This window comes from Cydia splendana, chromosome 11 (assembly GCF_910591565.1).
Source record: "Cydia splendana chromosome 11, ilCydSple1.2, whole genome shotgun sequence".
Taxonomy (NCBI): domain Eukaryota; kingdom Metazoa; phylum Arthropoda; class Insecta; order Lepidoptera; family Tortricidae; genus Cydia; species Cydia splendana.
In genome coordinates, this window is record NC_085970.1 from 3,678,387 (window position 1) to 3,706,248 (window position 27,862).

At 38.6% G+C, this 27,862-nt stretch overlaps 1 protein-coding gene across 1 annotated transcript; it reads left to right on the forward strand.

Moving 5' to 3' along the window:
- The first annotated feature begins 3,482 nt into the window (after positions 1–3,482).
- Positions 3,483–27,364, forward strand: LOC134795198 (uncharacterized). The gene is made up of 2 exons (XM_063767028.1): positions 3,483–3,675; positions 24,965–27,364. The coding sequence occupies exons 1-2, from the start codon at positions 3,661–3,663 to the stop codon at positions 27,362–27,364; spliced, it is 2,415 nt and encodes an 804-aa protein (XP_063623098.1). The 5' UTR covers positions 3,483–3,660.
- The last annotated feature ends 498 nt before the right edge of the window (positions 27,365–27,862 follow it).

Here is a 27,862-nt window from a genome sequence, read left to right on the forward strand (position 1 = left end):
AACGGCGGCCAAAGGGTTAAGTAAATTGGTACAGGTAATTATGAAGACGCCCAATTAAGAACCTTATATGCATTTTTAACTGTAGGTACCTAATTAATAATTTCATATTTAATTGGTTATGGTTATACCAATGTTTTAATCCATTATATGGGTACAACTCATCATCATCATATCAGCCGAAAGGCGCCCACTGCTGGACAAAGGCCTCCCTCAATGATCTGCACAACGGCCGGTGACGCAGGAGAACCAGGGTGCGTAGCCAACGTGCAATCGTTAACGCTCCATAGCGAACGAAATTCAACTGTCACTGATGCACTAGTATAGAAGAGTGATAGAGAGAGATGACTACGATGCGATACGGAGCGTTACCGATTGGCACGGTGACTACGCGCCCAGAGTCGTCAACATAGCCCAACAGAAAGGTTATTGATAAAAAACAATTGTATAAAAATCTCTTTTTTTTAAACAAGTGAGGTAGTCCTGTAGTGTATTTTTTTCAATGCGGGGGGCGTCGATAACAATCCTTTTTTTAAAGCAAGTGCGTCCCGGCAGCGGGTCGACGAAGCCCCGCTTCGCGGAGCTTCTATTTTCTGCTCTGAGGAACACGAGGTAACTAACGAACCTATCTAGGTAAAAATATTGGTATTCCTGTAGTGTTTTTTTCAATGCGGGGGGCTCCGATAACAATCCCTTTTTTAAAGCAAGTGAGACCCGGCAGCCGGTCGACGAAGCCGCGCATCGCGGGGCTTCTATTTTCTGCTCTGAGGAACACAAGGTAACTAACGAACCTATCTAGGTAAAAATATAGGTAATACTGTAGTGTTTTTTGAACAAACATTTTTAGGTAAAGATATTTTTGGACAAAATAATTTTGCCCAGTGATTTATTTGTCAAAAATATATTTGAGCGAACATTATAGTCTAAATAAAACAAAAGTTTTTGTTATAAAACATTTGGGGAAAAAACAGTTGGTCTTATAAAAGTTACAAAGTGACAGTTTGGGAAATGATCATTTGTCGTATTTTAAGTCTGTTAAATGTTTATATGGGAAAGATTGAGTAGACAAACGTGCAGTTGGTAAAATTTGGTTGGGAAACGAAATTTGGTCAAACAAGTTTCGGTAAATTAAAAGGATCCCAGTATAGGTACCTCATATAATAATTAATATCTGGGAGACCGAGCTTTGCTCGGAAAACATATAAAAACTCAAAGATGCGGGTTTTCCCAGAGATAATAATTAGATCGATTTTTCGCCCCCGAAAACCCCCATTTAGCAAATTTTATCGAAATAACACAAAACAGTTTCCGAGATCCCCGAAATATAATAAACAAGAATTGCTCGTTTAAAGGTATTAGATAGATTAGATAGATAGATTATTGTTATTTCGGGGTCGTCATCCCGAATATCAAGAATGTGTTAAGATGGTCATACCTACTCATACTGAACAGGTGTCCCATGGGTGCATAAGGGAGGTAGCACACGGTGACTTTGTCCAGCGATTCAGTAGCGATGCAGTCGCAAAAAGGCCGCGATACAGTCGCAATTAGACATGAGTAGTTCGCGAATGAAAGATTCAAATGAAGTACTTCACTTGATGTCACTCTTTCATTCACTAGTTCAGCGCGGATTCATTTAGTTCTTTACTTCAGCAGTTCAGTTTAAAAATCTGTTCATTTATTTGCTCATTCGCTTAAAGAGTGACAAGGACGCCATGTTAAACCTTCGATTAATAAATTAATTAACTTGAGTGATTCATATTGAATGAAATTATCTATCAAATTCTTCATTCAACTCAATATATGTGCGAATGAGAGAAATGAAACCAATACTTTTGATATAGATGGATCTGTTGAGCTACTAAACTAAACTGAACTAGTGAACTAAAAGAGTGAAGTACTTCACAGCATACGAAAGATGCATATCAATCTTTTCTTTTCAGTGATACATTTTGCGCATGTCTAGTCGCAATGCTGTCGCTGGTCATATACCTACCCTCGCACACGTAGGCAGCCGGCCTAGCCAAGGTGACAATCGCTATCGCTTCGACAACGAAACGCTTTGTGTCTCTCTATCACTCTTCCATATAGGTGCGACAGTGACAGTTGCGTTTTGATCGCTACGGAGCGTTAGCGATTGGCAGGTTCGCTACGCGGCCTGCACACGAAACATGCTACTGAATCGCTTCAAAAAGTCTGTGCCCCTAAGTTACTTATACAGGGAGTTAGTAGTAGTATATATGTATATATATGTATGTATATTATGTATCTTTAAATTGTGCAATAATAATAATAACTATATTAGGCAAGCATGTGTATTTATGTTTTTAATAACAAGGTATAGGTATACTATAGGTATTAGGTAAACATTAGTTTTACGACTAGTAAGTATAGCTGAATCCGCAAGCACGCGAAACAGTGTTACACTTTTTACATCTGAATAGAGTTGACATGTAAAATATAATGATTTATTAATTTTTTTTTTTTTTTTTTTTTTTTTTATGAATAAATATATGAATATGAATATGTTATTCTATTTGTGACGATATTTACTAGCAATAAAGTCGATAGCATATTGAACCAAACTACTTAATGTTACTGTATTTCGGATTCTTAACCTTTCTCTTCTCTCCTTTTTTGGACTCTGCGAAGTAATCAGCAAGAACACACTTATATACACTGTCTTTGAATTTCTACATTATGCCAAAGATGCCTTTGGTAAAGCCTTGTCTTAAAAATAAGTTTATATTTTACCTAAAAGCATATTTTAGAAAAGTGAAATCTCATTTGAACTCCACTCCACTAAAACTAAAAATTTCTGTTTGGTGTAAACAAATACTGCACCGCGCTTACGACGGTTTTGACATAACGCCATTAACAGACCCTTTTTTGGAGATTAGCCAAGTGCTTAAGTCCACACTAGTGACCGAAGGCTGCCTTTCCTCTCAGGCGGAGTTGGTTGTAACCCAGCGCAACGGAGAAGACGAACCATGCTGGCCATGCTATTGGTTGATTTCCGCCCCCTCTCATCTCCGCCTTAGTGGAAAGCCACCTAAAGTGGTCCCTGTCTCTCTACCTAAATACCTAGATATCTCCTATATCCTTCGGTTACCTCTGATGTTTAACATCCAGATTCCCATTCTGGGTACCTATTGGCCGTCTAGTCGGCCAACTCCATCCTATACAAATCAACAATCCGACCTATATAAAAATATAGAAACATACATGAGCTTAAGCTTAAACAAATCAACTTGTTCAGTCGTTAATAGCTGCTTGACCCAGTAAGGGACAGAGGATGGAAGTCCCGATCAGGTAAAATGAAAGGAGATTTCAGCCAAATTACTATCAAATCATACTTGCCCCTCTTAGTTAGCTTTTTACCTTCGACCTCTACGACATCTCGTGGATACTATTTGGACTAATGTGTTCAGTCTTACTGCCGTATCTGCATCTCTTATGCTTAAATAGTAACACCAAATTTTTGAAATTTAGAATATAAAAGTTTAAAAATAATTAATCCAGGGATGGAACAATCGTGGGTAGCAGAGAAAGTTCACGTCCCGAAACTCAGCCACCCATCACCGACGCTATATAAGTGAGTGGCGCTTCCTCGCGCCCATCATTACGTATCGTGCAACACTGCGTCCGGCCGCGTGCTGCACAATGCAACACTTATCGGTAGGTACATGGAAAAAAAGGCGGGAAAACGTGGAGTGAAAGTGTTGTGCTGTGAACATAAGGATGTATTTCGTTAGTTATTTTTGGTTTGTGATTCATGCGTGAATGCTGCTGGTTACTTAATTGAGCTTAGATCATTTAGATCTTTATTTAACAAATTTTGTTTAAAAACAAAGGACGGTTTAATTGTGTGTGTAAATAGTGAAGTGTGAAAATCTCTTAAACAGCGGTCAGACAGGGATGGGAACCGACTTTTTGCAAAAACTTCGAAGTAACCATATACAGTGTGGAAAGATAAGTCCGGCCCTGGAGGGAAACTACCTTAAATCCTTAAGCTGGCTCATTTTACTTAAAGGAGACATTCCTTTATTTTTAAAGATAAACAAAACTGCATTCAAAGACTTTCTAAAACTCGCTTGCCTCGCCCGGGACTCGAACCGACTAAAAATTAACTTATTGTCTTACCTTATCAATCTTATTTGTGGCACCTGGATATTCTGAAGGCGCCTATTTCTGCTACTTGACAATTGGCGAACAAGGGACATACCATTTTATACTACATGACCCATTTTAATAGCCCCTTCCACCGCTCGGTGACCGCCCGTAGTATTAAAATATATATATATATATTGCAGAGCTATGATCCATGGGATGTTAGTAACAATTTTGACTTAATAACTATAGGTATCAAGTATATGCGATGACGGGGGTCTTGGCATATACTTGGTATACTTTCTAGTTTTCAAACAGACATTTGCGTCAGTCTTGCCACCTGTAAGTTTCAAATGCCTTAACGCCGCGCGCCATGTTTGGATCAAGCTCGAAAAAGCGCGAGACTTCCCTAAAGGATATTCACTACGTGTAGACAATCTAACACCCCTCCTCCCCCCCCCTCTGTGATTAAGCTGTGACTTTTCTAGGTCGGTAATTATAGTACCTATTTATCAAACTCGATGGGTACGGTCCTAAATTAAAGAAAAATAACCGATGTTGCTTGGTCCTTCGAGCCGGATAGCCATAATGTGCATCAGAGAGTAGGTAGGTAGTAAAAATTTCGTATATTTCTGGTATTGACCGCCAACATGGGACAACAATATGTATAATTATGCGCGTGCGATACAGATAGGAACAGGCGAGTCAATGTACGAAATTGTTCGTAGCGTTCTTACTTTATACCATCCGCAAACCAAACTTTTACGGCCGGGGTTGTTTTTAGATGCCCCGAATAGTGGTTTTGGCCGAATACCGAATATTCGGCCACTCTCTCGGCCGAAGTGCCGAATATTCGGCAAAATGGCTGTATGCAGCAGCCAAATATTTGTGGCATCTCTAGTTGTACCTATTGCTATTTTTCTTTCTCTTGCTACGAAAATGCAAGCGCGCGCTCCCGGTCGTTAGTTCCGTTTGCGAAAAGAATAGTTTAAAATGCGCCTGGATCAATTGTATTTGTAAAATCTGAAAATCCCGTCAGTGTGATACTGGAAGCTAGCGAAAAGAAACTGCATTTTTGGCAGAAAGCAAGCCGCTTTGCCCAGTGATACTAGGGACCAATCTGAATGATTTCATCCGAGGAAACACAAATTTCATTCACTAGAATTCAAGATGGCGGACCTTTTCCAAAATGGCGGCTGCAATATTAAAAAAAAAATAGATCAAAACGGCTGCACCGATTTTAATGATTGATATATCGATCAATTCGTATTGACACTTGTAATCGAATAAAAAATATGGCGTTTAAGAAATTAAAGATGGCGGCCGAATATTTTTTTTTTTTTTCTAATTTTTTTTTCCTTCTAATGAAAATAACAACTAAATATTCTATAATATGATCACATATTCTTTCATTTAAATGAAACCTGATAATATTATCTGCAAAATAAAAAAATAATCTTAACAATCCGTTGAGTAGTTTTTGAACTATACGCATTTCAAAAAGCGCGTAACTGCCGCCCGAAACGGCCCGCTCGCGCGACTCACTCACGTCGTGGGCTATCAGAATATACCCCATGTACGTCAGCCGATTTTTCATAGTTTTCGAGTTATGATTTTTTAAAGTTTTAACTTTTGTTAAGAAATTCCGGGATGAAGCAATTAATTTATTTAAAAAAAAACTTGAAGTTTTTTGAATGTTTCTTTTTGTAACATAATCCTTGACAAACGGCACAGTTGCTAAAAAAATCAGCAACTTCACTTGGCTGTTGTGAGTTGGAAAAAAAAGGAAACGACAAAATTTTACGTTCAAGCATGTCAAGCTTAGACTTTGCGCTTACCTAAATAAATAAAAAATACAAGCAATTTCAAGGACTTATGGTTATTGTAGAAACTGCTAGACCCTAAGTTTTTAAAAAGGTAAAATAGTGATACTTAATAGTCTAATTTGACAGAGTCGCCGGTCAAAGGAACTGAGGTGGAAAGTTTCCAAATTAGTAATTCATTAAATAAAATCCTCTTGTTATTCCTAACGTTAATCAAACAGAAATTACCACGAGAAATTAATATTGTGCCATGTGATTGACCAAGCATCATTTTGCTTAACTTATTCATTATCTTAACTGGACCCGCGTCGCGACGGGTTGTTATCTACAAAGGGTTAATTTTTACCTGCTCCAATACCTACTGTTATTTTATGGGGTCACTTCCCCATCGCTATTTCGTGTTATCAGTGCAAATACCACCAACAATAATTACCTAGTAGGCATAAAAGCAAAGCAAAGCTTCACCCCGGAATTTCTTAACAAAAGTTAAAAAATTCATAACTCGAAAACTGCTAAATATCGGCTAACATACATGGGGTATATTCTGATAGCCCACGAAGTGACGAATCTAAAAAAAATTTTGTACGTCAAGGTTTGGACCACCTTGTATGTGAAACGCGATTGAATTGCCTTTAATAAACCCGTAGGGGTCGGATCAAAAACTAAGTAATTAGTCCGACTCACGCTTGACTGCATATTTCTAATAAGTTTTCCTGTCATCTATAGGTAAAGAAGTATTTTGTATATTTTTTTCAAAATTTTAGACCCAGTAGATTCGGAGATAAAGGGGGCGGGGGGGGGGGGAATGGTCATTTTTTGGCTATTTTCTTAAATAATTTCTAAACTATTTATTTTAAAATTACAAAAAATATATATTTGAGCTTCTCAAAATGAGCTCTTTCATTTGATATGTAACACGACATAGTTTAAAAAACATTATTTTTCAATTTTCTCATTTACCCCCTGTGGCCTCCGTGTTTAAAATTCATTTGTTTACGTAAGATGTCCGTCTTTGGGTCACGAATTTACATGTGTGTACCAAATTTCAACTTAATTGGTCCAGTACTTTTGGAGAAAATGGGCTGTGACAGACGGACACACAGACAGACAGACAGACGCACGAGTGATCCTATAAGGGTTCCGTTTTTTACTTTTGAGGTACGGAACCCTAAAAAAGAACTGAAAACATATTTACTTTATTTATTGAGCTATAAATAAATAAATAAATTGTATTTCTGCTTATTATTTGTGACCATCACGGGAAAAGTTATGGCGGCTGGCGCTTACGTCGCTTAGCACCGCAATAGTATTGGAGCGGCGTTAATAATAGCGTAAGTGCCATCCGCCCTAAGGTACCTATACCCGTGGGTTCAAATTTATTCCTCTTTATCATCTTCGTCCGATGTGGATGAACTGAAAGAAAAGAAAATTCATATGAAATAAGAACAAAATATACCTAATATAATTAAATTTAATATATAGAGATGAACTACGCCAAACTAACTCCATTACTATTTCAATGTGCATGTGTAGTATTGAAATAGTAATGGAGGGGCGGGACAGTTTGGCGTGGTTTATCTATAAGTACCTTTCGTTTTTACAGTTGCCTTTGCAAGTGCTGCATTGCACTGTACAGGGTAGACCCACTCTCCGACACGTGCAGCGCATTGTTTCGCAGCCTCTTTTACAGCCGCAATGGTCCAGGTATGATAATTCACGCCATCTCCCTGGCATCAGACCATTGCGATTCCCAACTGCCATTAGATGACTTCCAACCCCAAGAGGATGGCAATGGCACAGAGGCATCATCAAGAATAAGGGCATATCACCCCATAACTGGCCTGCTTGATATGTGAAACGGAGCGCGTGATGTTTATGTAATGCTGGTTACCAATTTCTTTTTAGTAGCAAATAGCTCCTTGCGTACCAAGTTGTCATACGAATGTGCTATTTGTGGGTCATATAGGTAGCAGGTGAACTTTTCCGGCATAGCCATGATTTCTTCAGGAAGGCTTTGTAATGGCTGCGATATTTGTTTCAAAGCTGGTGTAACTTCAGGGTGTGACAACCACGTTTTGAAGCAAGACTTATTTCCTTTTGTATGGAAGTAAGAAGTAGTGTCACATCCTGTAGAGGCGTGAAAGTCACGGAGAGCGGTTGATCTGTCAGGACCCAAAGTATTTGCTATTTTATGAACATCGCCTTAACGGCGTTATTTGCAGTCCCAGTTAATAGCCATAACTCTTGCAGGCCACTCTCAATTTAAGTTTGATGATATGATATCAATAACATCAAAACATCTGTATCGGAAGATCTAATCAAAATACGCCTAATTCCCTGTTCTGCCTGATCTTATGAATAGGAACACATGCGGAAGAAGCTGATGGCCGCATCGTACTTCACGCAAAAGATCTGCCAGAACAGGGAATTAGGCGTATTTTGATTAGATCTTCCGATATAGATGTTTTGGTGTTATTCATATCATATCATCAATCTTCAATTGATAGTGGCCTGCAAGAGTTATGGCTACTAACTGGGACTGCAAATAAACGCAGTTATATCGATGTTCATAAATAGCAAATACTTTGGGTCCTGACAGATCAACCGCTCTTCGTGGCGTGAACGCCTCTACAGGGTGTGACACTACTTCTTACTTCCATACAAAAGGAAAGAAGTCTTGCTTCAAAACGTGGTTGTTACACCCTGAAGTTACACCAACGTTGAAAGAAATATCGCAGCCATTACAAAGCCTTCCTGAAGAAATCATGGCTGTACTGGAAAAGTTCACCTGCTACTTATATGACCCACAAATATCACATTCGTCGGACAACTTGATACGCAAGGAGCTATTTGCTACTAAAAATAAATTAGTAACCAACATCGGCAGCATTACATAAACACGCGCTCCGTCTCACATATCAAGCAGGTCACTTATGGGGTGATATGCCCTTATTCTTGATTATGCCTCTGTGCCATTGCCATCCTCTTGGGGTTGGAAGTCATCTAATGGCAGTTGGGAATCGCAATGGTCTGATGCTAGGGCGATGTGGCGTGAATTATCATACCTGGATCATTGCGGCTGTAAAAAAGGCTGCGAAACAATGCAAAATAAATTGGTAACCAACATCGGCAGCATTACATAAACACGCGCTCCGTCTCACATATCAAGCAGGTCACTTATGGGGTGATATGCCCTTATTCTTGATGATGCCTCTGTGCCATTGCCATCCTCTTGGGGTTGGAAGTCATCTAGTAGCAGTTCGGAATCGCAATGGTCTGATGCTAGGGCGATGTGGCGTGAATTATCATACCTGGATCATTGCGGCTGTAAAAAAGGCTGCGAAACAATGCGTATTCTAGAACATTCGAAAGTATTCTGGAATGTTCCACAATAATCTAGAATGTTCTCAAATATTCGACAACATTCCAGAATGTTCTGAAATGCTGTGGAATACTCTCGAATACTCTCGAATGGTATGGAATATTCGAGAAATGTCTAGCCTCCTATACCCGAGGCAGCTTCGAATGATCCAGAATATTCCACAACATTCGAAAGTGTTCTGGAATGTTCCACAATGGTCTAGAATGTTCTCGAATATTCGACAACATTCCAGAATGTTCAGAAATGCTGTGGAATGCTCTCGAATACTCTCGAATGGTCTGTACTGTTCTAGAAATGTCTAGCCACCGAGACCCGAGACGGCTTCGAATGTTCCAGAATATTCCACAATATTCGAAAGTGTTCTGGAATATTCCACAATGATCTAGAATGTTCTCGAATATTCGATAACATTCCAGAATGTTCTGAAATGCTGTGGAATGCTCTCGAATACTCTCGAATGTTCTGGACTGTTCTAGAAATGTCTAGCCTCCGAGCTGTCAACCATAGGGCTGGAAATGTCAAACATAGGGCTCAACAGAGATGTTATAAAAATGGTGCAAGAAGAAAAATATATTTCACGATCTATTCTGAACTTTCGTCTATTAAGTTAAGGTTCAACTTCTAAAACTTCAACTTCTCCAACTTCTTCAACTTCAACTTCTTTAACTTCGACTTCTCCAACTTCTTCGACTTCTCCAAGTTCTCCAACTTCTCATTCTCCAACCTTAACTTCTTCTTCTTCCAACTTCCAACTTTAACTTCTCCAACTTCTTCAACTTGGGCCGCAGGACTCTCACCTCTGGCTTGCCTTAACCGGCCGTCCAGAATGGGGTGTCAGAGCTATATGCTCGCAGGGCGGAAGTGAAATATGCCTAAAACGCGAGTTGGCACAGTGGCTGCTTACAGCCACTGGGTAGAAAGCGGTGCACACCTCTCCACGCCCTGAGCCGCTCACGTGATGTTGTCCCCTTGTCGCTCCGTGCGAGCGGCCGTTTTCGGGGACCCATATTGTGAGTTGGCGAGTCACCACCTGGCCCATTTTTTCATGTTTTTTAACATATGAGCAGGGCAGGTGCCATAGTCTCCTCCATAGTCCCGGTTACTAGCCCACTAGCAACTCAACTCAATAGCCCGGTTTATTTTTGTACCTTTTCTTACAATAGTCTTACACTAACCGGGGCTTGTCCTTGGGTGCACTACTATAGTGCAAACAGGGATAATCGTCGGTTGGTGTCACATTACATTTAGAGTAAATTGTCTTATTACAAGGGGCCTCTACGTGTTGGCTTCGGCCCCACGCACGCCTTCCAAATGCCCGGGACCCCATGGTTCCGAGAATTTGTAAAAGACATTCATAATAATAATTCATAATTTATTGCATAATAATCATGTGGTACAAGACAGATATTACATTAGGGTAAGTTCACACATGAACCCTGTTAGGGCACAGCAAATGTTTCTTAAAACTAAACTATAACTAGGACGTGCAGTGCAGGCACATATGTACACAATTTAAAATAAACGCATTTTGATACTTATGTTCAAGGCATAAGAATAAAAGCTAATATTTATTATTTTATACTTATGTTATTACATTAATTACCTACCATTGATTTATTATGATTAATTTGTTTTTAAATACACTCCCATAGTATCATTAATAAAATTAGCATTGAGAATATTTAATTCAATTCATCATTCATTAATAAATTAGCATTAAATATATTCAATTCATCAATTTATCATTCATTCAATAATATTATAGGTAAGTATATTCAATTTAAATTATCATTAAAAGTTATTATTTATTTAATTATTTAGGTATATTTAATTTAAATTATCAATATAAGTTATTATTATTTAATTATTTATTTAATTTAAGTTATTATTATTTTATTTAGGCAAAGATTCATCATTCAGGTACTCGTCTATGGAATAATAGCATTTTTTTAGCAGCAATTTTTTTAGTTCCCTTTTGAACACGTTGTCTTGAATTTCGTTTATAATTTTTTCTGGTAGTTTGTTTGCTACAAGTATGCATCGATAGTAAGGGCCTTTTTTAAACATTTCTAATTTTGTTGTGTTCACTCCAGCCGGCCAATTAAGGCAAGCCGGAGAGAGGGGCCTGACCGACTCTCGGGGGTTATTATGAATTATTATTATGAGTTGCAGAAGTTGGAGAAGTTAAAGTTGGAAGTTGGAAGAAGAAGAAGGTAAGGTTGGAGAATGAGAAGTTGGAGAACTTGGAGAAGTCGAAGAAGTTGGAGAAGTCGAAGTTAAAGAAGTTGAAGTTGAAGAAGTTGGAGAAGTTGAAGTTTTAGAAGTTGAACCTTAACTTAATAGACGAAAGTTCAGAATAGATCGTGAAATATATGACTTTTCTTCTTGCACCATTTTTATTACATCTCTGTTGAGCCCTATGTTTGACATTTCCAGCCCTATGGTTGACAGCTCGGAGGCTAGACATTTCTAGAACAGTCCAGAACATTCGAGAGTATTCGAGAGCATTCCACAGCATTTCAGAACATTCTGGAATGTTATCGAATATTCGACAACATTCTAGATCATCGTGGAATATTCCAGAACACTTTCGAATATTGTGGAATATTCTGGAACATTCGAAGCCGTCTCGGGTCTCGGTGGCTAGACATTTCTAGAACAGTACAGACCATTCGAGAGTATTCGAGAGCATTCCACAGCATTTCTGAACATTCTGGAATGTTGTCGAATATTCGAGAACATTCTAGACCATTGTGGAACATTCCAGAACACTTTCGAATGTTGTGGAATATTCTGGATCATTCGAAGCTGCCTCGGGTATAGGAGGCTAGACATTTCTCGAATATTCCATACCGTTCGAGAGTATTCGAGAGTATTCCACAGCATTTCAGAACATTCTGGAATGTTGTCGAATATTTGAGAACATTCTAGATCATTGTGGAACATTCCAGAATACTTTCGAATGTTCTAGAATATTCTGGGACATATACGAAGCTTCTCTTGTCTTCTCTTCTCTACTACCCCCTTACGGGGTGATAAATAATATTCATTCCCTTCCCTGGGACTCAAACTATCTGTATACCAAATATCAACCAAATCGGTTCAGCGGTTATTGATTCCCCATACAAACTTCCACCCCCTTTTTCACCCCCTTAAAGAGGGATTTCTGGGATAAAAACTACTCTATGTCCTTCCCCGGGACTCAAACTGTCTCTATACCAAATTTCATCAAAATCGGTTCAGCGGTTTAAGCGTGAAGAGGTAACAGACACACTTTCGCATTTATAAGCCATTGGGCCACCGTTTAGGAGTTATTCACGAAAAACTAAAAAAAAGTGACCTGTGAACTGATTGTAATTAACTTTCTTCCTTTAATATCGTTTTAAATATTGATCCTAGAGAAAAGTGTTCAAGATATTTTTTGGAGGAAATTTTATGTAGATAATATATCCGGTAATAATATTACGGTGTCCCATAGCAAACTAGGTTTTTAAGAATACTTAAAAACCTAGTTTGCTATGGGACACCGTTTACGAGTTATTTACAAAAAACTAAAAAGGGACTTTAAAATTGATTATAATAAATTTTCCCGCTGCTTTGTCTTTTTAAATATTGATCCTAGCGAAAAGTGTTCTACATGTTTCTTGTAGGAAATTTTATGTTTATTATTTATGTATAAGATTTTTTTTTACTATGAGTCTTTACAAATTATTAACGAATTTATTATAATTAACTTTCCCACTTTATTATCTTTTTAAACATTGGTCCCTGCGAAAAAGTGTATTGAATCTTTTTTGTACAAAATTTTGTGTAGATTATTAACTTAATTTTAACAACATTTTTTTTATATTGGCCACCGTTTACGAGTTATTTACGAAAAACTAAAAAAAGGGACCTTAGAAGTGATTATAATTAACTTTCCCGCGATAATATCTCTTTAAATATTGTTCCTAGCGAAAAATTGTACGGAATCTTTCTTGTAGGCAATTTTATGCAGATTACTTATCTAGTAGAACATTTTTGGCTATGAGCCACCGTTTAAGAGTTATTTACGAAAAACTAAAAAAGGGACCTTTAATATCAAATATCTCACTTCGGGTCAAGAATTCGATCTAGCAATCGGATTCAGCGGGGTCTAATTAGGTTAAAAAACCCGGTTGCCTAAAAGTAATATGATTTGCCAGTCGAAATCGAATTTTACAAAAATAAGACCAGTCTAGAATTCTTTACAAACGGGAACTCCAGGATTGAGATTTCCAGCTTATGTTTGCATTCTAATGCGTCGGTAACGAATAACACCAGTTCTGAACACAATTAGCTAATATTATAACAATAGATATTCAACCCAGGGTTATACAATTATAATAACAACATATTTGTTTACGAGTCAAAGGTACTCGTATAATACGGACACTAAAGTTGTTTATATTTAAATTCACCTTTCCGCCATCACAGCCAGTTGTGAACTTGACATAAACATGTATACTGTACATGTCGCGAGTAGTGTGGTGTCATATATTATTATAAATGTGAGTGATCCGGAAAAAGCTGGAATATTCAGACATGTACGGATTTAATACGTGTAGCTTTTAAAGATACCTAATATGCCCTGTTTATCAAAAGCTTGTAACTAGTAATACAAGTGGAAGTCCCTTTCTAACAAAAGCTGTCAAAAAGGGACTTCCACTTGTATTACAAGTTACAAGCTTTTAACAGGGCATAGTCTACATATACAATATAGGGGAGTTAGGGAACCATTGGGCAGTCGGGAGGCACGGGCACCCCCTTGTAATAGTCCTGATTTGGAAAGGGGGTGCCCGAGCCTCCCGGCTGCCCGATGGTCCAATACCTCCACTACAATTAGTATTTTTCAAAGACAGGGATATGACAGAGTGCCGCCAAACCAAATGGTGGTCACCTATCCGTAAATCGTTCTATCAAACATTACGAAGCCATGATATTGTAATAATTTCAGGTCGACCGAAACATATCTTTCTCTGAAACCGAAGGATCGGTTTTGACTTAGTTTCGACCCACACCGAAACCGAAACGTCTCTGACCATGGGGCTTTAAATTCAGGGCTCGATTCTAGAGTTACTTGCTAAACTGAGCTACTTTTATTATTGGACCAACTCAAAAACCATGCAATAATTTTTGGATTTCCATAGAAACGTCGACATTATATCAGCCAAAATGTATGAAAAAGCCAATTTTTTTTCGCGATTTAGGGGTTGGTCCCGAAATAAAAGTAGCTTAGCTTAGCAAGAAGAATCGAGCCCCGAATTTAAGTCCCCATGGTCAGAAACACCCTGTATACTTGTTATAATTGTTGAAAAAAAAGACCACCGACATTTGGCCAAACCAAATGGTGGGCACCTATCCGTAAATCGTTCTATCAAACATTACGAAGCCATGATATTGTAATAATTTCAGGTCGACCGAAACATATCTTTCTCTGAAACCGAAGGTTCGGTTTTGACTTAGTTTCGACCACACCGAAACCGAAACGTCTCTGACCATGGGGCTTTAAATTCAGGGCTCGATTCTAGAGATACTTGCTAAACTGAGCTACTTTTATTATTGGACCAACTCAAAAACCATGCAATAATTTTTGGATTTCCATAGAAACGTCGACATTATATCAGCCAAAATGTATGAAAAAGCCAATTTTTTTTCGCGATTTAGGGGTTGGTCCCAAAATAAAAGTAGCTTAGCTTAGCAAGAAGAATCGAGCCCCGAATTTAAGTCCCCATGGTCAGAAACACCCTGTATACTTGTTATAATTGTTGAAAAAAAGGCCACCGACATTTTTTTCAACAATTATAACAAGTATACAGGGTGTTTCTGACCATGGGGACTTAAATTCAGGTTTAATTCAGATTATATATATATATAATCTGAATTAAACCTGAGCTCAAGAAAGCTTGTGTTGTGGGTACTCAGACAACGATATATATAATATATAGTATAGTAGAGGAGATAAAATCGCAAACACGACTTATCACCTGTTCCATCCCCCAAGGTAGCATCTTGGCCTGTGTCCTTTTCATTGCGTATATTAATGACTTACCAAAAGTTCTTAGTAACAGTTGCATATTATTCGCGGACGACATTTCATTACTTTTTGATTGCTCAAATGATACTGAATGTAACACACGCCTAAAAGATATTTTAGTAACTGTTTCGGATTGGTTGAACGATCACAACCTCGAAATAAATTATAAAAAAACTAAAACCATCCAGTTCAAGCCATTCCAAAAGAAACCGCTAAACATCTCTCTAAACATTAATAACCAATCAATCGAGCAAGTCACTAATTTCACACTCCTAGGTTTAACAATTGACTCGCATATAGACTGGAAAGAACACATAAAAAAAATCAAAGCAAAACTCTCAAGTTTCGTATATGCTCTTTGCGCAATCAAACGAAATACAGATCTACATTGTGCCCTTTCGGTATACTATGCCTATGCCTATTCGTGGCTGCGCTATGGAGTGATTCTGTGGGGATCCAGCACAGATGCTCAGGATCTCTTTGTCATGCAAAAACATTGTGTCCGTATTCTTGCTAACATACGAGTGCCGGAAAGCTGCCGCCCGTTCTTTTTGAAATATAAATTACTGACCCTACCTTGTATATACATTCTAGAAACAGCAAACTTTGTACGAAAACACTTACACCTATACCAAATGCGTAAAGACTTAGTAGCAGGTACCACGAGATGTAACAATTTATTAGCTACTCCGACATGTAATCTAGCAATATATAAAAATAGCCCCCACGTAAGATCAATCAAAATATTCAACAAGCTTCCTCATAATATATCCACTGAGACGAAAGACAAAATATTTAAAAGAAAACTCATTAACTTACTTACCGAGAAATGTTATTATAGTATCGACGATTTCCTAAATAATGATAACCTTAATTAATCAACTAATCTAACCTACTTTTTTCGATGTAAGGACATAAATGTATTTTATTCGAATAAACTATTATAAATGTAATTAAATTAAGATATTAGAGAATTAAGTAAAAATTAAGTGTTTAAGTAAATGTAAGACAGCTACAATCATATTGTGACACCCTCACAGGGTAACATGTACGCTTCCTAACATTGTATTTAACATCATGTATTTCTATGCATCAATGTACATGTATGCAATAAATGACAATAAACAATAAACAATAAATACTTAAATACATAGAAAACAACCATGAGTCAGGAACAAATATCTGTATCATCATACAAATAAATGCCCTTATCAGGATTAGAACCCGGGACCATCGGCTTCATAGGCAGGGTCACTACAGGGACATATGAACAATGAAACACCTATAGTTCCCGAAGACACACCCGCACGGAAGGTGCGTGAACGCATGTACAGTTGTACAGTGTACACGTACGCGCTCATGCGAGTATTAAACCCAGGCTAAAAACCAAGCATGAAACATTCATACGGCGTTATGTTACACTTTTTAAGATTGATTGTGTGTAAACATAATTAACGTGACAACTAGCAATTGAATGGAGTTATGGAGTTATTAGTCGCTTTAAGCTATACGAGTCAATAACTCTCGAGATTATGAATCCGATAAAAAAGTGGATTCTTTCTTAACAATTCAATTTAATTAACGGTACCCAGCAGAATTTTACGACGTGTTGATCGAACTGTCGTTTTAGTCAATAGGCTTAATAGTTGACAATCGTACCTACATTGCTAAACGAAAACAAAATATGTATCGGGATGACAAATTTTACGAAAAGTCACGAGACTATTTATATTGTATGTATACTAGCAAAAAGCAGAGCTTTGTAAGGGCTCGCGGAGTTTTTCTACCTAAACGTACCTACCGGACCGCGACTTTGATCCAGTCCGAGGCTTGTTCCATGTTGGATCGAGTGGGTACGTTACAAATCCGTTAAGGACGCAGCATTAAGTGAGAACAAGAAAGAAATATACTGACCCCGGTCGCTGTCCGGTATTACGCCTGTCTGTTACAGCTTTTACTTTGTCCATTAAAACGTGTCCAGACGACTGTTTGACACGACGACAAATGGCCAATATCATCCACACGTTACATACAATTTCATAAGAGCTTATTACATCCTACACGGTCGCCCAGTACTTTTTGTAAGGAAGCCAATATTGGCTTTCCTACATAATGTTGGGTCAGCGAGCCAATGTCCTTGAATTTATTTTTGCGTCAACACCACACAATTGAGCGAAAAACTATCCCGTCTGGACACCTACTGGTGGTAATCACGCTGCTCCGCACATAAACGCACATATAATTTGCTCTCCTAAGTGCTCATCAAGACGAGTGAGATGGCCAAAAGAGCGTTTGCCTATGTTGCACCAAACCTGAGTTCCACTAGGTACTGCCAGGTTTCAGCATCAGCTCTATCTTGGGTGCTACTCTCCTAAGTGCTTATCAAGACGAGTCGGATTACCAAAACAGCGTGTGCCTATTAGGGCTTGCATTCCGGAATTCCGGAATTTCGAAATTCCGGAATCTCGGGCAATTTTCCGGTATTACAATTCCGGAATTGATACCACTCAATATCGAAAATTCCGGAATTGGATTTAAGTACTTTTTGTAGGTTTTAATACGTTTGTTATTAAAATTTGTTAAGAAACTACACTGTACGGGTGTTTTTTGTAGTTATTAAGTGCTTCTTAGTCATTCAGTGAACTATAGTATAGGTATATTTTACTTTTCCGTTTGCTAAAGCAGTGGGACAATATGGGCTCATAATAAAAAAATAAAAATACAATAAAGCAGAGCGATTTACTTGCTTATAATAGTCAGAATAATCTGAATCTTACATAAGCGAATTTGTAGAATTGAAATTTAAAAATATTTGAACTTTTTATCTTGAATTCAGAGAGAGAGAGGTTTTCTCTATTAACGATTTCGAATCCTGTAGAAGCACATACTATGTGATATTCTGAATCATAATTAGGAACTAGGAAGGAAAAAGCCAAACTTAGACCTTCAACTTCTTAAACAACACCACTACCTACTAGGTTAGGAAGCTATTACATTTAACTATTTTATAAAATTATGCATCGAATGGTTTGCTAGCAACTATAGTTTCCCCAAATAAATACCCCGTATCATAGAAGTGAATAAAAGTAACCATTTTAATAAGGTGGGAAAATAAAACGTACCTACTTCAAATTAAATTTCTCTTAAACAATACTAACTTTAATAAACGTAAAGTATCAGAATTTCACATTTTTTGTTGTTTTTTACTAAAAAACCTAATAAAAATATGATAAACCCTAATTCCGGAACCAGTTCCGGAATTCCGGAATTGGAATCCAATATCGAAAATCAGTTCCGGAATTGGAAACCATCCGATATTGCAAGCCCTAGTGCCTATGTTGCACCAAACCTGAGTTCCACTAAGTACTGCCAGGGTTCAGCATCAGCTCTATCTTGGGTACTGCTCTACCAAGAGATCATCATGACGAGTCGGATGTCTAAAACAGGGTATGTCTAAGTTGCACCAAACCTGAGTTCCACTAGGTACAGCCAGGGTTCAGCATCAGCTCTATCGTGGGTACTGTTCTTCCAAGTATTCATTAAGACGTGTCGGATGACCAAAACAGCGTGTGCTTATGTTGCACCAAACCAGAGCTCCACTAGGTACATCCAGGGTTCAGCATCAGATCTATCTTGGGTACCTACTACTCTCCTAAGTGCTCATCAAGACGAGTCGGATGACCAAAACATCGTGTGCCTATGTTGTATTAAACCCGAGTTCCACTAGGTACTGCCAGGGTTCTGCATCAGGTATCTTGGGTACTGATCTACCAAGTGATCATCATGACGAGTCGGATGTCCAAAACAGCTAGGGATTGCAAACCGGATTGATTTTCAATCCGGCCAGATCCGGCCGTGAAGTTAATTAAATGACATGTTTTTCAAGTTTTATGCGTTATATGAGAAACAAAGGGTATTTTTACTAATGTATTCATAAAACAACAATTTGAAGTTAATAAGAAATAACTTTTTAACAATAAAATAAAACTAAGTATGTATTAAAAAGTGTCACATAGTCAATCTCAATTTAAAAATAAAATTTGAAATCTAAGTAATTTATTAATTTTATTATATTTAATCATTCTCATTCTGCTCAAATTTTTATTTATACGTTTACAATAAAAATATAAATTTGATTTGATGGGATAATTATGGGATGGGAAATGGAACTCCTTGAAAGGACAAGTTTTCGTAACTGTTCTTTGATGGAATTATTTGTAACGCTGACATCCATTCTAGTAACAAGATATTTTACTTTAATCAAAATTGTATGAAATGGGCTCCAATATTATCTTGGTTTCATTTTTTATCTGTTTAAATAGCTTTATAGCCTAAATCACAAATAAATAAATAATTCATGAATAAATATTTGGGGACAATTTTATACAGATCGACCTACTCGTAGCTCGTAGCCCCAAACCAAGCAAAGCTTGTAATATGGGTACTAGCTAGCTCTAGGCAGTACTACTAGGCGACGATATATATACGTATAGTATATTGATAAATACATGCTTATATACGTAGAAAACACCCATAACTCAGGAACAAATATCTGTGTTCATCACACAAATAAATGCCCTTACCGGTATTCAAACCCAGGACCATCGGCTTCATAGGCAGGGTCACTGAATGAATGGTCACTAAGTACTCACTAGGCCAGACCGATCGTTACAAATGCCTTCCATGGCATCTCCATCCTTTAATTTTTACTTCTAATTATTTAAGTAATCGTCGTATCGTGCCGATTCGTGCCACCAACATGAAAGAAGAGGAAATTCTCTTCTGTTCTCAATCATAGTCATATTAAATATCATCTTATTTTACTAAATTTGGATTTTTAGTAAAATAAGATGATATTTAATATGACTATGATTGAGAACAGCGTATGTCTATGTTGCACCATCGACAATATTGAAATTGAAAACACCACATAGGTAAACAAAAACGTGCAGTACGGATTATATCATATGCTCCACACGGAACCCCCGCTAGGCAACTCTTCATAAATTGCAACATAAAGACACTCACGTCACAATACCTATTTTACATAATTCAATATATTAGAAGTAACATACACCAATTTCCAATAAAAATATTTAAAAGTGCACGTATTACACAAAAACACAAAAATACGTTGGACTCGACATGTTGTCGACTTGCTAAATCCAACAAAACGGTATCTGTTGCGGGGCCACGGCCAGGTATCTATAATAAACTACCCGACACTAGGGCTTCCAATACCGGGATCCCGGGATCCCGAAATACCGGGATCCCGTCTGTTTAAACCAGTGTTGGGCATTCAAGAATAAAATCATTATTTGAATAAGAATTCGTATTCGATTTTATTCCCGTCAAAAATATTCAAATAATTTTGGTCGGGAATAATTCGTTGGAGAAAAAATTGAATGAGAATAACTTATTCTTAATCAAATAAATATAATCATGATTTTTAATCGAAATAATATTCCACGAATAAAAATGTAGTCCGGGTACCGTATAGGTGCTAATTACGTATAGTAAGATGTAACAGTAGTTAGTCTCTTGTCTAATTTATACCTATTTTATGGAATAAAATCTTTCAAATTGACTGTCGCATAACGCATAGTTTCAGTAACCGTATTATTTTTAATTTACTAACCAAATCATTAGGTTCAATTTAGCTGGTCTAGGGGCCTAGCCAAGATGCCAATCGTTTGCGCTCCGACAACGAAGCGCTTTGTCTCTATCACTCTTACATATTAGTGCGATAGAGAGACAGAGATAGCGTTTCATTGACGTAGCGCAAACCATTGGCATGTTGGCTACGCACTCAAGGTGCCTAGCCAAGATGCCAATTTTTGTTTTTAATTTAATAATCAAATCATCAGGTAAATTTAACCGTTCTGAAGGCCTAGTCAACATGCCAATTGCTTGCGCTCCAACAACGAAGCGCTTTCTGTCTCTATCACTCTTAGATATTGGTGCGATAGAGAGACAGAGATAGCGTTTCGTTGTCGTAGCGCAAACGATTGGCATATTGGCTACGAACCCAAGGTGCCTAGCCAAGATGACAATTTTTGTTTTTAATTTAATAACCATATCATTAGGTAAATTTAGCTGTTCTGGAGGCCTAGCCAACATGCCAATCGCTTGCGCTCCAACAACGAAGCGCTTTCTGTCGCTATCACTCTTACATATTATTGCGATAGAGAGACAAAGATAGCGTTTCGTTGTCGTAGCGCAAACGTTTGGCATGTTGGCTACGCTCCCAATGTGCCTAGCCAAGATGACAAATTTTGTTTTTATTTTAATAACCAAATCATTAGGTAAATTTAGCTGTTCTGGGGGCCTAGCCAACATGCCAATCGCTTGCGCTCCAACAACGAAGCGCTTTCTGTCTCTATCACTCTTACATATTAGTGCGATAGAGAGACAGAGATAGCGTTTCGTTGTCGTAGCGCAAACGATTGGCATGTTGGTTATGCACCCAAGGTGCCTAGGTTATTAATTAAAAACAAAATTTGGCATCTTGGCTGGCACCTTGGGAGCGTAGCCAATATGCCAATCGTTTGCACTACGAGAACAAAACAGTATCTTTGTCTCTCCATCGCACTAATATGTAAGAGTGATAGAGACAGAAAGTGCTTCCTTGTCGGAGCACAAGCGATTGACATCTTGGCTAGCCCCCCAGAACAGCTAAATTTACTTAATGATTTAGTTATTAAATTAAAAACAAAAATTGTCATCTTGGGTAGGCACCTTGGGTGCGTAGCCAACATGCCAATCGTTTGCGCTACGACAACGAAACGCTATCACTGTCTCTCTATCGCACTAGTATGTAAGAGTGATATAGACAGAAAGCGCTAAAAAACAGCTAAATTATACCTAATGATTTGGTTATTAAATTAAAAACAAAAATTGGCATCTTAGCTAGGCACCCAATCGTTTGCGCTACAACAACGAAACGGTATCTGTCTCTCTATCGCACTAATATGTAAGAGAGATAGAGAGAGACTATGCGCAACTCTACGGTGCGTCAACGTTTGGCATGTTGGCTAAGCACCCTGATCGGATGATAGAACTAGATAGTGTATGGCGGAACTCTTCAATGTGTACTATACCTAAACTAAAGTAACAAATATCCAATCAATCCGACTTTTAAATAGAAGGGTGAAAATCAACTTACAAAATATAACCGATTGTACTACAAAAATTAACTTAATTCTAAATAATATTTTAATTGAATAAAACCTTAGTTAGAATAGGCCCACTTCTAGAATAATTATTCTGTTTTTTATTCCGCATTTAAAATAAAAGTCACATGATTTATTCACCTTAATTTTATTCTAAAATAACTAGAATTATTCTAATTCAAATCGATTTGAATAAGAATAAAATTTCTGTTTTTATTCTTATTCTTATTCAAGTTAATTTTTGCCCAACTCTGGTTTAAACGCATTTTTAAACACCGGTATTTTTTAATGCAATACCGGGATCCCGGTATTTTCAAAAACAAGGAAAATGTGCCGATTATAACGTTTAAAATCCATTAAAATGATCAAATTCGGCTGTATCAAGAAGATTACTTGCCCATTTCATTAAAGAAGATCATTTTAATTGAAAAAAGATCTGTGCATATGCGTTAGATAAGTATTTGGTGATAAATTCTGATGTTCAGGATATGATATTAATATAATTACGGGAAAGCCGACTACCCGGCCACATTTGTAGTCGGCGATTAGTCGGCAAAAATGGCCGATTAGTCGGCATTTTATTAGTGAAAGAAAACAGGAAAAAAAGAAATCAACAGTCAATATTTGCCATATGTTTTATTTTACCAAAATACCTATTCTGGGTGCAGACGAAAACTTTTGTTCATATAATTGACCGTTTGATCGTTATCGTATGTTGGTGGGCTGGCGTTTTCCTCTACAGGTCAATCACAACTGATTCTCGTGTGATTTCATGGTCAAGTTCTATAGTTAAATGATTTTATTATTATTCAGTTTTTTTTTTAATGGTGGAGCCATGGGGAACTGTTTATGTTATTGCAAAATTTAGAGACTTATAAACAGGGCACGTTGCTCGTAAAGACGCTGACCACAGGGGATAGGTTCTTAACTGGCGACTACGTACGAGAAATAGAGCCATGGAAATACCTCCTACAAGTTGTACTACTGACGGTCTGCTCAGGATCGCAAAATAAATAAAAGACAGAAATTGAACGAGGATTCTTGTGATAGGTCTTTGAACCTGTATAGAACACCTTTTAGCCAAGCTAATATGATGAATAGCGCAACCAAAGGAGCAAAACTATTGTTTTTCACCTGAAATTATACGAAACTAATGATCTGGCCGACTAGCCGACTAGTCGGCCGACTAATCGGCCATTCGAGCGCCGATTAGTTTCGGTATTAATACCGGTATTGAAAGAAGTCCGGTATTTGGAAGCCCTACCCGACACCATTCAAAATATTGAAAATGACCTGACATTCTACTCCGAATTAAAAAAATGGCTGACTAGAAATGCATTTTATGACATGTCAGAATATAATAATTATGATTTAATCGTAACTTAATTTAATATTTTATTTATTTGAATTGTATTGATAATTTTTATTGAAAGAAGTCCGGTATTTGGAAGCCCTACCCGACACCATTCAAAATATTGAAAATGACCTGACATTCTACTCCGAATTAAAAAAATGGCTGACTAGAAATGCATTTTATGACATGTCAGAATATAATAATTATGATTTAATCGTAACTTAATTTAATATTTTATTTATTTGAATTGTATTGATAATTTTTATATTGTTTAATTTTATTTTAATGAATTGTAATTTAATTGAAATTGACCTAATTAATTAATAACCCTTTTGACATGTAAAGTTTGTAATTTTATGAATAAATGAATATGAATATGAATATCGTTGTCTGAATACCCACAACACAAGCCTTCTTGAGCTTACCGTGGGGCTTAGTCAATTTGTCCCATATTTATTTATTTATTTTTTACTACCAACGCCATCTGTCAGAAAAACAAATAATTAACATTAGCACGAATGTTAATTCATCACTTCTCCCACCCAAAGTGTTATTCCTTTATTTTATTTTTTTAGGTTTATAAAATGATGATATTTTTATGTTTGATAACACGTCTAGACATAAATTTAAATTACATACTATGTTAAATCTCAAACCTAACAGTGCAGTAGTTTTTCCATAAAGTGTACCACAAGAATGCATAGATTGTCGAATAGTGAATAGCTCGCTTCGCTCGCCCTAATAAATTATTTAAGTTTCGCTTGGCCTTTTCTATCTACGATTGTCATTTTGGCTAGGCCCCTAGGTCATGAAATCCAAACAAGTTGTGACGTTTTGGTTACTTTTTGATTTTGTCACATACATAATTTGAATATGAAATGAGTTTTCGAAAAGTGTGTGACAGTTTGACGGGGTACGAAATACATATCCACATATCCAAAGAAAATCCGACTAATCTTTGTTAAATTTTACACCGACATCCTACTTAACATTCCTGAATAAAGCTTATTCTTAATATTCTCAAAATATTTCTATAACGACCAACTAACACAGTATATGTTTCCTTTTCAGACGGCATTCCTGATCATAGCGTTAGTGATCGTCGTCAATCAAGGTAGCGCGACGGCACAAGATGACATCATCACGGCAGACCAGATCGCCGATGAGGCCAAGAACCGAGCGGTCACTATAATCGACGGCCCCAAGTACGTAGAACCCTTCAAACAACCAATCAAACCCCCGGCAAACCAGACGCAGCCCGAGCAGCGGCCGCCTAGCAAACCGCCTCATCCGGCACCCGATAAACAGAAACAGAACTACGTGGAACCGCCACTCAGATCATTCCATCCCGTCCGGCCAAACGCTCCGCATCTGCGACAAGTCTATCACAAACCCTCGAACATTAGACACACCAACTCCTTGTACAGAGTCATTCCTCTCCAGAGAAACTACCACTATCCCAAGCATTCCACCCGCCAACCGCTCGTCTTCGCTGCCTCCACCGGCAGACCCGTTCGCGTTCCGCTACAACCTCCCAAGTTTAGTGTACCCATCGAAACCATCAACGGCATACGCGCCGACGAAGTAAGACCACCGAAGGGCTACGAGCGAAACACCACGACAACTACCACCACAACTACGACCACAACGACCACCCAGAAACCTTTGAGGAACAAAAGAATCTGGCCTAAAAACTACGAGAAAAAGAACTACATATTCCACACCAAAACAACAGCCGTTGCAGGCAACTTTACAACAAAAAAGGAGAAGTTGAACAGCACAAGCACTAACAGCACAGACCTAGAGATTGCATCCGCGACTCACTACCGCTTTCGATACATCCCCACAAACAGAACGGCACATTCGACGACGACGAGCGGCCCGCTCACAATCACGCGTGGCTACCGCCGGTTCACCAGGGTGCCCAACCACACTTCCACCACCGCTGCCTACGACACTAACTACACCAGAATCGAGCCTAACGATTGGGTGCCCATAATACCTTCGCATCACCCTAACAACAAACCCAAATACCGCAATAAGCGCCGGCCCATGGCAAAATTGATATCCATCAGGCGATCCGATACCAGCGACGTAGAATTTACAAGTCCCGAGGAAAACCCCGATATCAATGAGATCGGACCTGATGAGACCAATAAGCGCACAGTTTACCTTCAACCCTTCAGGCTTGTTCCTGTACCGGCGCAGGGTCACGGACTGGTTAACGGGAGGAAAAAGATGGTATTATTCCGCAAGCGGCAGCGGCCATTGAACATGCATGTCTTTCCTCGTTACAGCTCCAAGCCCGGCGTGCAGCCGCACGCCCCGTACGCTCTGGGGGACCTCCACCCTGACGCCAGCCACCAGCCGCGCGTCATCACCAGGATCAAGCACCACCATCACCACCACCACCACAGATACATCAAAACCGTCGAGAAACCCATCAAGGTTCCATATAAAGTCGAAGTGCCGAAACCTTACCCAATCACAGTGGAGAAAAAAGTTCCCGTAGCCGTAGAAAAGATCAAAATCGTGGAGAAGCCCGTGCCGTATCCGGTGCAAGTGGAGAAGAGAGTCCCCTACCCGGTTCAAGTACAAGTGCCCCATCCGGTTCCATACAAAGTGATCGAAAAGGAGTACGTTCCGAAACCGTATCCGGTATATCATCAAGTCCCAGTGGTAAAACAAGTGGAAGTAAAGGTTCCGGTCCCACAACCAGTACCCGGTACGATAGTAGAAAAAAGGGTGCCCTACCCAGTACAAGTACAGGTACCGGTGCCAGTCTACCATCCCTACCCGGTGAACGTGACTGTCGAAAAGAGAGTGCCGTATCCAGTGGCAGTGAGAGTGCTCGTGCCTCAACCGTACCCCGTCGAAACCCGAGTACCCTACCCAGTAGAAGTAAAAGTGAGGGAACCAGTTGAGGTAGTGAAGCACGTGCCGGTCAAAGTGCCGGTCCCGCAACCATACCCGGTTAAAGTGCCGGTCGCCGTGCCGGTGGAGAAGAGAGTTCCATATCCCGTGGAAGTCGAGAAAAAGGTGCCGGTGCCTTATAAAGTTATAGTGCCTCAGAAGGTCGAGGTGGAGAAAAAGGTGCCCGTGTACGTGCCGCAGCATTACCCGGTGGATAATAAACCGCTATATCCCGTCCAGTTACCGTATAATCTGAACCAGAATACGTACATGTCCCAGCCGTTCCATTACAACTACATCTCAGACGTCGGGGCGTATACGTCGTACAGCCCGTCGATGACGGGCAACGACGTGACTAGCACGCCGCACCACACCGTGACGGTCCACGGGAACACCGGGTTCGCAGGATTCCAGTCGCGTTCAGACAAGACTGAAACGACGTCAGCAGAGAGTTCCGAGTCCACGGAGACCACCGGTGTGACCACCATGACGACCAAACAGACAGACGTGACGAGTGTTACAAGTGCAACTACCCATGCCACGACACAAGCTAGTTAAACTGATTTATAGTCATTTTAATTTATCAAATGGGACTCTTACAATTTATTTATTTGAAACGTCCGTGTTACAAATTCTTTTTGTACATAAAATGCAATGAGACTGATCAGAATTCAAGTGCCAACGTTCGAATACCTACCAAAATAATATTAGCCTGTTGAGATTAAAAGAAATATCTTGTTTAGAGTCAGACCGAGATAAGTCTGCAACGATTTTGATAGCACACGCAGTGCAAGTGTTATTTTTAAAGTCAAACTTCTATGAAACAATGACGTATAAATAACACTTGCACTGCGTGTGCTATCAAACTCGTTGCAGACTTACCTCGCCTCGGACTAACTCTATATTAAAATGACACTGTAAAAACTTGTGCGCGTTAGAGTTTAAAAGCATAATATGGCAAGTACGTGTTACTGTACTGGTTATTGACCTGACTCATTGTTTCGTTTACTCTTAGGACGCATCTAAAGGTAACCACGGGGTGAATGTGTACCTATA